The 10,446-nt window shown below is 52.4% G+C and overlaps 2 protein-coding genes across 2 annotated transcripts; both read left to right on the top strand.

Annotated features, from left to right (window-relative positions):
- Positions 1-3,305: 3,305 nt before the first annotated feature.
- Positions 3,306-3,820, top strand: CLUP02_14721 (uncharacterized protein; the record flags this gene model as incomplete). Its single annotated transcript, XM_049293648.1, has 2 exons — positions 3,306-3,548; positions 3,704-3,820. 2 exons carry the CDS (start codon positions 3,306-3,308, stop codon positions 3,818-3,820), a joined length of 360 nt encoding a protein of 119 aa, XP_049150794.1.
- A 510-nt stretch (positions 3,821-4,330) lies between these two features.
- CLUP02_14720 (autophagy-like protein 3) lies at positions 4,331-7,375 on the top strand (the record flags this gene model as incomplete). Its single annotated transcript, XM_049293647.1, has 6 exons — positions 4,331-4,873; positions 4,927-5,370; positions 5,646-5,674; positions 6,199-6,732; positions 6,793-7,264; positions 7,322-7,375. The coding sequence occupies 6 exons, from the start codon at positions 4,331-4,333 to the stop codon at positions 7,373-7,375; spliced, it is 2,076 nt and encodes a 691-aa protein (XP_049150793.1).
- Positions 7,376-10,446: the final 3,071 nt, after the last annotated feature.

The following is a 10,446-nucleotide window of genomic DNA, read 5'->3' as shown; positions in this document are numbered from 1 at the left end:
GTTGGGTGGAAACGATGGGGGATGCCGCCGTCAGATACGTTGTGGCGACATCCAGTGCACGTATCCGCGGAGCAGCGATGTTGTTGTCGTCTCGTAGGCCTTGATTGCTGGTGGTGCGGTTGTAGACAGAGAGTTGTGCTGTCGCAATTATCGGCTGAGTCAAGCAAGCTTAGGGAAATAGCCGGTACCGAACGGGGGATAGGGCGACCTGAGGTAATGAGCTGCAACACAAGCGCGGGGCGTGCAGAGCCGGCTGCCGTGTGCAGAAGGGGAAGATGTCGTCACCCACGTGGGAGAGAAAACCCGAGAGGAGGAGAGGAATAAACGAGGGAAGGTAGAAAAGAGTTGAAAGCCGAGGAATTGAAGGCGCAAGTCGGGGCTGGTCGCAAAGGGAAGTAGGTGGAAGAGAGTGGTGTTTACTGGGGGTGCGTGATGTTTTTTGTTGACGTTGACGGGGGGCTTTGTTGTTTGTGTTCCCCCTCCCACAGCTGACCTGAGAAGGACAGAGGACAGCGATTGCGGTGCGATGAATTGTTGTGTTGTTGACTGGAATGCGGTCCCCAGTGGTTCCTTACGCAGGCGCAGGCGCTGGCGGGTTGTGTGTGGTGGTCCTATGGAGCGATGGTCAGGGCCTGCAGAAAAAAATGCGCTACGCGACCAGTAGAAGCAAGGCAGTGCCTGTCTGCTTTGTTGTTTGGCCTTGAGTATCTGCACGGAGGATGCAGCTAAGAGGATGGGACGGGGTGGTGGGATGAGCTAGGCGCGCCCGCACCTTTTCCTTTCCTTGTGGTTGCTCTTGTTTTCTTGCGCCAGAACTTCAGGTCGGCGTTGTGTTTTTTGGGGGTCTATTTTTTTTTTCTCTTGTCTTTTTCGTCCCTTTTTTTTGGTTCTCTTCCCCTTCTCGACACACAGACACTTTTACGTACCTTTTTAGAAAGCCGCAGGATCCGATGGGCAGAAGAAAGAACCAGACGGCGGAAGGTTAAGAACCTAAAAGCGGTTGGTGCTTTGGAGACGGCAACGAACGACCGGGGGGTTGTTGGCGTGTGTTGCGTGACTGTGTGCAGTGCAAGAGCGGCCTATGTCCGGGGAAAGGGACAGTGAGAAACAAAAAAAAACGGCGGCAAAGAATAAGACAATGGGATTATTACGGAAACGTCTGCCGTTTCCCGTGAGTGTCGGCGGATAGAAGCGAAAGATGCCAGGGGAGAAAAAGTAAATGAGCTGGCGTTTTCGAAGAGCGCTGAGGTCTCAGTTGAGACTATTCTGCAGATGATTACGGGCCGGTAATACGAGGCGACCACGCGCGGCGGTGAACAGTGAGGTGACGAGATAGGACCGTTGGGGGTGTCCCTCTGACTCTCCTAAGGTAGCTAGATCTACCTATACGGTAAGGTAAGGTAAAGTAGCACCAGGTGGTATTGGCTTGAGCAGAGTCGCAAACCGATCGGTCGGGAAGATTGACGTATAGCGGAACGCGGAGGTGGCGGCGGCAGCGGCAGACGGAGGAAGGCGCGAAGAGTCGGACCAAAAACTAGGTCAGAAAGAACGGAACGGGTATTGGCCCGTAGAAAGATAGCGAAGGAATAAGGTCGGGTAGCTGCAGGTAAGATACCTGTTCGTTTTTAGGGCGATTGTAGGGAAGGTGGGAGTAACTAGTAACAAAAGCTTGAATAGAAAAAAGGCAGTATAAATTAGAACGAGAAAAAAAAAAAGGTGGAAAGAAAGATGGGATGCCCCCGAACCAGCACGGAAAGCAGGAGAAAGAGAGAGTCCAAGTCGCGATGATCAAGACGATAGACAATTACGTCCTCGTCTTTATTCGGCAACAAGGTTCTTCTTTCCTGTGACGCTATTTGTTGCTGGTCTTGTGTCTTTTTCTCCTGGCGCGATGCTCCAAACTGAAGGGGAGACTCGAGGTCGCAAAGGAACAACGAGGTCGATGCCCGTCTGAGTAGAGTGACGCGACTGGATGGAAGCACAAGAAGGAAGGACGGAGGCGACGGTCGGCGGGTGTCGGCGTCGGCAAAAGGAAAGAGATAGACACACGACGGACGACGAGGAGGGGAAAGGGAGGAGAAGGAGGGATGGAGGGAGAGAACGTGGAAGGGGTTAGTAATTAATTTGGGAAAGGGCAAAGTCGCGAAAGAGAGAAGGAGGAGAGTGGAAAGAGGAAGGCACGAGGGGATCCTCTCTCACTTTCAAGTATCCTCAAATTGTTCCTTCATACCTTCCTTACACAATCCACACTTCCATAATACAGTACACAGCACTGCGTAGAGCATGAGAATATTCCCAACAAGGGCATTGTTATTCACCACCAGTGATGCGCTTCTCCCCCTTCACGCGTTACGGCATGCGTGCACAACCACTGTGTAAGGAGTATATGGATGGATACAAGTGATTTTAGACCAGGTGGCCAGGAGTCCAGGACCCAGATGGAGTGTGGTTTAGACGAGAGTTGTGCTCCCCCCGTCTCCTGACTGGGAATAGCAACAGGCGAGACCCATCTCAACGACTATCCATTTTATTCCTGTTCCTGAGCCTGAGCCTGAGCCTGTGCCTGTGCCTGTCAATTCCACCCCTCATGCCTGTCCAGAACGCAGGGTGCTTGCCAGGTCTCGCTGTCTTTTGGGTTCCACCGTGGAGCTGCAGAATGCCTGCACCTATGACTGTGCAACTGCACAACTTCGGGTACCTGACAGTTTGCCTTGCGACAGCCCCATTCGTGCCATTTGCATCCGTTCGCGGACTGGGTGGATAATGGCCTTCTTGTTGTACGAATAACGGGTGCTTATCGATAATGTGCTATGATCCCTAGCTGTGGCGTGCAAGCCGGCCATCAACTGACAGCAGCTCAACAACACATCATCACACTAGCAGTGACTTAAGCCGCACCTCTCTCCATATTCCCGTCGTTATCCATGATCTGCCGTACTACTATCTACCCGTCTTATGTATGTAAATTGACCTTGGTTGGGTCAAGTACCTAGGATCCTACCTTAGTTACCCAGGCGAACAGCTAGTCATCTGCCCATCATCGTCATCATCGTCGCCCAGCTCAGCTCTAAGCATTCATCTGAAAGCCCTCAATTTCAACATGCCTTAGCGAAGACCATTGGGATCCATTCATCGAGACGTAGCAAAGCCACTGGGGCGGCATTTGCAGGGACGAGAAAATGGGGACATCAGCTCAAGATTGCGGGCAATGCATAGCATGGGGGGCTCTGCCACTCTACCTAGGAAACAAATGCAGGAGGTGAGTTTATTCAGTCAGCTACCTGGAACAGGCAGCTACCTACTGCATGCAGAAGGTCAGCTTTGCAACCCAAAATCAACTCATGGCTTCAACATGCAGTTGTTTTGTTGTTTTACCATGGCCTCATGCACCACCCAGGAGACGTCTCCATTCGATCGTCCAATGCCGTTGCCTCTCGCAGACAGACGATCCGTGTGGCTGCCGCTGCTACAGCCGCATCCGTAGCCAATCCAGACAGCCCATTCCAACAACATGGCAGCATTCTCTCACGCGCACGGCAGACAGCACAGTGAGTGAGACCGCGAGAGAGTTCACAAGAACAGCATCCATCCCGGCCCCACCAAAGAATACCGCTTCCCAGCTAGTACGGATACATGTGCTCATGCAAGCAATCAGTCATGTCAGATCGCAGGGCATGGCATGGCATGGCATGGCATCGACAAGGCATCGGCCATCCATCGTCGCCCATCTATGGGCTCTTCCCCGCCAATCCATACCGCCATATCGCATCGCTTCAAAACAATGCCCGTGAAGACGCGCCCAGATGTTTCCTTGGGGTAAACTCGTTTTGGTCGCATAACTTTGGCCAATCTTAGCTCGCATCCACCATGAGCCAGCTCTAACCCAGCTGGGAAGCTCATCCCTGCAACCTTCTGTGTACTAGTCTCTTCTATTTCTGACCAATCGGTCCCTGGTCTTCCAGCCTCCCGATTTTCCTGACTGGCAGCTGGACTCGGCACCGCCCCAGAACGCTAAGCCGTATCAGTCCAGGCACCTGATTGGTTTCGCCCCTCCATATGGGTCTTTCGCTCAAGCCACGAAATTTGTCAGCCCTGTGGCTTGACCTGATCATTCTAGAAGGTATTCTTGAACCCGAGTGTTGATGATCGCCATCAAAGCTAAAGTTGACCAAGGGTAACCCCAAACTTCTCTCTCAACTACCGACGTTGCCTAGCCTTAGCTGCGGATCATCAAAGACTCACTAGAAAATCTATATCAACGAAATCAGAATATTCCGTCCATCTTCAAAAACCGACGTACACTCGCGATCGAGGCCCAGACCCATCAAACATGGCCGACAGCGCCCCAGCAACAGATGCGCCGGTGGCCATCTTCAAGCGGCGCGGCGCAAAGGGCAAAGCCAACATCCGCAAAAGACCCGCAACACCGCCGCCCGTGAACAGCGACTCCGACTCCGACTACTCATCCTCCGAAGACGAAGCAGGCCAGCGGGTCAAGAGGCGAAAGACAAAGGCAGGCGCCATCACGGCCTCGTCCAAGGACATCGCCAAGTCGAAACAAGACCTTTCCGCCACAGTATTTACCGCCGATCGCAGCGTGCCCATATCAGACTCCAACGATGCCACGAAACAAAGCAACTGGTACGACGAGGATGGCAAGGACGCTCTTTCATCAAAAAACCTACTAGGCAGCTCGCGAGCTGTCGCAAAGACATCGCAGGCCCCCGACGGAACATACAAGGGGCTGGCGAACCAGACTTCGTTCATCACGAAGAACCCAGACGCCCCAAACAAGACAGTTGGCCCCATCAAGGCGCCCACCAACATCAGGACAATCACAGTCACCGATTTCGCACCAGACGTTTGCAAAGACGTAAGTTGCCCATCACGTTACCTCCTCAAATCATAGATACTAACAATCTTTAGTACAAACAAACCGGTTTCTGTGGCTTCGGCGATAACTGCAAGTACCTCCACGCCAGAGAAGACTATAAGCAAGGATGGCAGCTCGACAAGGAGTGGGAGAACGTCACAAAGGGGAAGAAGAACATTGCGGGAACCGTCGTTGCCAGCGCGGACCGCACCAAGGCCGACGACGATGATGACGACGAGGAGGCCATGTTGGAGAATATCCCGTTCGCCTGTATCATATGCAGGGAGCCTTACAAGGCGCCGATCATCACGAGGTGTGGTCACTACTTTTGCGAGCCTTGCGCGTTGAAGAGGTACAGGAAGGACCCCACATGCGCCGCGTGCGGGTCAGGGACGAACGGCGTCTTCAATGGTGCTTCGAGGTTGAAGAAGTTGCTGGATCGAAAGAGGGAGCGCGCAGCGAAGCGGCGGCAGGAGGCCATAGAAGCAGGGGAGGAAGTTAGTAGTGAGGAGGAGGAATAGGATGCTAGGACTCAAAGATACCACAAATCCTGTCGCGGCTGAATACCATTCGTCTCTGGGCATGTTGTCCAGTCCAAGTGAAGCTTCCATGACACTGACTCTGGTCCAAATCGCATAACCGAGATGGCGAGGACCACCCTCGAGATGAGAATGCCAAGCTACATGTTAGATGTTCCCTTGTTCTCCGGCTTTCGACAGCTTTGTCTAGCTAGTTTCGAGATCAAAAGCTGAGGAACACACTTCCAATGTAGTCAAAGGGCAACTCATCAGCCACCCAGGCGTAAGTTTCAGGCTACATCAGTATCAGCCTATGCTGCAGCAAAACAGCTCGAACCAGCGCGATCCGTGCCCTTCCACCGGTTTCAATGGCGCAACTGTGTTGAGGAAGCTGTTGTCTGTCGTACCTAAGCGGATTAGTACCTACAGTAGGTAGCTTCCAACGGCCGATAAGATAAGCAGATCCCCCAGCACTAGCGCAGGCAGGCGGCAACCCCGCCACCATCTTCCCTGTCCAATCGTGAGACAACCCCGCCATCCATGTGATCGCCCTGAACAGCTGCCACGAGCTTGACTCCCAGTCATCGACATCAGGCGGAACTACGACAAACTACATCATTCTCAGAGTCGGCGGAGGACTAGGCTGTCTTTCTTACCCTTACCAACAACATCCTTCTCATCAGCAAGAAGGACACCACTGAAGACGATCGCATCACCACAAAGCAACTATACACTTAGAGACCATCGATACCATTCAACACACGGCGTCACCGACTCGATATACCGAAGCTTGCCTATACGACACAGACCGACGTCAACGATGAATCTTCTTTATTCGACCGTCAACACACTCCGCGACCGGTACACGCCGGTATCGCACAAGTCCACCTTCCGCCAGACGGGCCAAATCACCCCCGAAGAGTTCGTCGCCGCGGGCGACTACCTCGTCTACAAGTTCCCGACCTGGTCCTGGGGCGACGCCGACGCCGACAGCCGCCGCGTCAGCTACCTGCCTCCTGGGAAGCAGTTCCTCGTCACGCGCAACGTCCCCTGCAACCGCCGACTCGACGACGACTTCGCCGGCGATGCGGGCCACGAGGAGGCCGTTGTGGAGGGCGGCAAGAGCTCCGGGACCGGCGACGACGATGAAGACGGCTGGCTTCGCACGGGCGGGCTGGCGAGCTCGCAGCCGCTCAAGGTGAAGGAGGTGCGGACGGTGGACGACTCGGGAAATGTGGGAGACCGGGAGGTTGTGGAGGATGACGATGAGATTCCGGATATGGAGGATGAAGATGACGACGAGGCCATCATCCGCGATGCAGGAGACAATGGAAAGAACAGGTACTGATCGTGTAGAGGCTTCTTCTTGAGAAGACATTGCTAACCTCTCGCGCTTTATAGCGGCCGGCGGACATACACCCTCTACATCATGTACTCAACGTATTACCGCACACCCCGCCTATACCTCTCGGGCTACTCGCCCAACGGCCAGCCGCTACCGCCGCACGCCATGATGGACGACATTGTGGGCGACTACAAGGACAAGACGGTGACGCTCGAGGACTTCCCCTTCTTCGCCAACAACATCAAGATGGCGAGCGTGCACCCGTGCAAGCACGCGTCCGTGATGAAGACGATGCTCGACCGCGCCGACGGGGCCCTGCGCATCCGGCGCGAGAAGCTGCGCGCCGGCAAGGCCGTCGGTGGGGACCAGGGCATGGAGGGACTCGTTGACGAGCTGGGCAAGCTGGATGTCAAGGATGTTCAGGCCGCTGCCGATAAGGACGGCGAGTGGGAGGAGGTTGAGCAGAGCGAGGTTGACGAGCAGGAGGTTGCGATCCGGGTGGATCAGTATCTGGTTGTTTTCCTCAAGGTATTTTCTGATGTGGGCGAAGTTTGCGAGGGTAATGACGATGCTAACTTGCTGTAGTTCATGGCCAGCGTCACGCCTGGTATCGAGCACGATTTCACAATGGGAGTATAGTCGGGCGGATCATTCATCTGCTCCTCTCTCGGTTTTGCTTTTCCTTTTTCTCATGGGAACGTTTTTGGGCAACGGGTGTGTCAGGGCGACGATGGGCTTTCTTTCCTATGTCATTGGATTACGGGGACTTAGATTATGGAACTTTGACAAATGGCGACTTACGAGAATTCAGTAGACTACAAAGTCGAGACGGTATAAAATCCGCATTATCTCTATCCAAGTCAGGGTGTGTATACACCACTCATGAGTCCTATCTTTTTGATATGTGAGAATCATGACGGAATGTGTAATGAGAAGCGCGACGGGCGTTCTTTCGACCGACATCTCTATCGTTCACCCTGGTGCGTAGCAGACAAGATCTCATGTTGGAAACTTTGCCGGTGCTTCGTTGAGAGATTGGTATGATTTTGGTATTCCTATGTAGATAGGATGGTACTTACCTGACGGTAGTTCTGAGCCTTGATGGAGTGATAAGCGCCTCGCGTTATTGGAATAGGCCCTTTGGCTGCTGGAGATGCGCTGGAGACTGTACTGCTTGTGCCAAACGATGCGAGACGTGGTTGGAGTTCAGGCTCGGGCAGAGCTCACTTGTGAAGGAAATCGGTTTGAGGTGAGGGAGTAGCAGGCTTATCATCAACAAGATATCCCCATTGTGCTCGCCAGATTGATGTTCTACCTATCTTGGACGCGAAAGGGGAAATGTGAAGTTGTCTCGGGGAATCGGGGGTGCCGCCTTCAACGGGTGTGAAATCTACCTACGAGAGACTTCTCCGACTCTTTTACCTTGCGGAACGCCAAGGATTCTTCTCTGAAGCTTATGGGTTTTGTCTGTTCATGAGGCTGAGGTTATGAAAGGTATCTCGAGAGCATGGTATTGACTGGAGTAGTCTGTGAGGCAATTAGCGACTAGGGAACTAGACATAGGCAAGGCAGACATGGAAGAAATTCCTGGAACGCAGAAGAGCTTACACTCGAGCGTGTGATGATATACTTTTTTTTTTTTTTTTTTGAGATGTCCTCATGGAAGTAAAGTGATGAAATCCGTACACCTGAAGGCCCCCAGTCTTTCTTTTCCGGGTTGCCGGATTTTGAGCCGTCTCAATCACTCAGAAAATAGGGACTCCATGAGAAACACTTCCATCACGAGAGGGGTATCACTAGGCTTTGCTCCAAGGGTAGGCTGACCCGAGTATTGTAGTGCCTATCTTCGCAATATCCCCCTTTACAGTTCATATTCTGGGACTTTAGGCCAATATGGAATGGAACTCGAGCCGTCTCAACGCGAGAATGGTATAAATACAGTTCTGCCACGTCAGATTCTAGACTACAGCAGTGTGATTGGCTTATCACGGTGATGTCGGGGCCATGATATAGTGATGGAGAGCAGCCCCCCGCGATGACATTGGGGCGTGGGTCGTCTACCTTGGTACTCTCGCTTCCACATGCCAGGAGGTGGGCGTTCAGGCTCTCTGCTCTGTCCAGCTTTAAGTGTCACTGCCCGGAGTATCTTCGATAGTTTTCAAACGACGGGGAGGTGCAGAATAGATGCTTGAGGCCGTGACTTTGCGAATCTAAGCGCAGCGGAGAGGCAGGCAGAGGAGGATGCCAAGAGATCGCAACTGAGGGCTTCTACCGGCGCGCTCCCGGTCCATATCTATCCGAGTGCTAAGCAGTCGTACAACGAGATGGTTGGGATGGTGTAGTAGTGATAACTGCCGTCTGTTAAAGGATCGCTTCTTTCTTAACCCGAGGGAAGATTCGGAGACCCTCGAGCATTTATTACATGAATGTAGATTTTCTGATTATGTTTTCGTCAAAGGCGTGATCTTCCCCTGTGCCTTGACGGAACTCCATATCGCACCGGAAAGTGTATCTGGGCTACTGATAACCTTGTCGATATACGTATGGTCTACTTACAAGTCAGTGGTTAGAGAAGGCTCTTAATTACGCTGCCCAAGTCTCATCATCACTACCTGAAGTATATTCCATATGCATTCATCATCGGGGAGGAGAGACACGGCTAATCTGGTCTTTACCTTGGATTTCTGTACCAGAGTCTATGAAAGAAGAATTTACGCGCTTGGGTGTGGGGTTAACCAGAAGTAGCCTCCCTCCCATTCCCGTTGATCACAGATGACACTGTCGAATGTGAGTATAGAGCCAGTCAAGTATCACGCTGTCGCGGGGAAGATCCTAATGAGCTCTCGCGACCTGTCTTGTCTGTGATGATCAATTTTCCCACGTGGCTGATAGGTTTCTCCGATAGAGCCTGGTCATCACTTGCCCCAGAATCCGCTGCCCAGGCGGAAACTGAATCGATCTCGAGAGTTCAGACAAATGGGTCTTGCGTTTGGCCTACAATTGTAAAATGATGATTGTAACAATGCCAAAGTGCGTGATTCAGATGCTCGCTCCAAGGATGAACTATTATACGCCCCTCGAAACAAACACATGTTTGCTATCACAGGTTAGAACCCTTGGAAAGGCAGGAAAGCAAAACCAACGGGAGCTAGCTGAGATTCAAACGTAAGGGTATGGAAAACTGCCGAGCGTGATGCGCCAATCAACATGTTCTTCACGGCTGTGGAACACGCTCGATTGCCACGCCAATAACTTCAATGAAAGTAGAAAGACTGCCGAATTCCTCGTGATGTAAGGTGCCATTGTGAATAGAGGCAAATCGAAATTGGATTGCTGAATGGCTATCAAGTCGAGGCTTAATTCCAATATGGTTGAAGACCGTTTACAATTCGGATGATATTGATATCAGCATATCAAATCTTTGACGGAGCGAAGAGACATACTGAGAAGCGTCTGAACGTGAGTCCACCTCACAGTCGCTGCAGAAGCCCGCATCTAACTCCCCTTTACCTCGTAGACTAGACAGACCTGCTCATGACGGCTTCCATCCATATCACGCATCAAGACTCTATACAAGAAAGAGGCGATGCCCTGATAACAGGACAACCATATGCGCCGATAGAGCACGTCTCAATGCCTTCAACCTCACTCACGGGTCAAGAAGCTCTTCGTAACCAGGGGACATGACCCACGTGATAGCTTACCTTCAC

The sequence above is a fragment of the Colletotrichum lupini genome, chromosome 8, assembly GCF_023278565.1.
Source record: "Colletotrichum lupini chromosome 8, complete sequence".
Lineage (NCBI taxonomy): Eukaryota > Fungi > Ascomycota > Sordariomycetes > Glomerellales > Glomerellaceae > Colletotrichum > Colletotrichum lupini.
The sequence above is the reverse complement of the archived record's forward strand: the minus strand, read 5'-3'. Positions and strand labels throughout refer to the sequence as shown.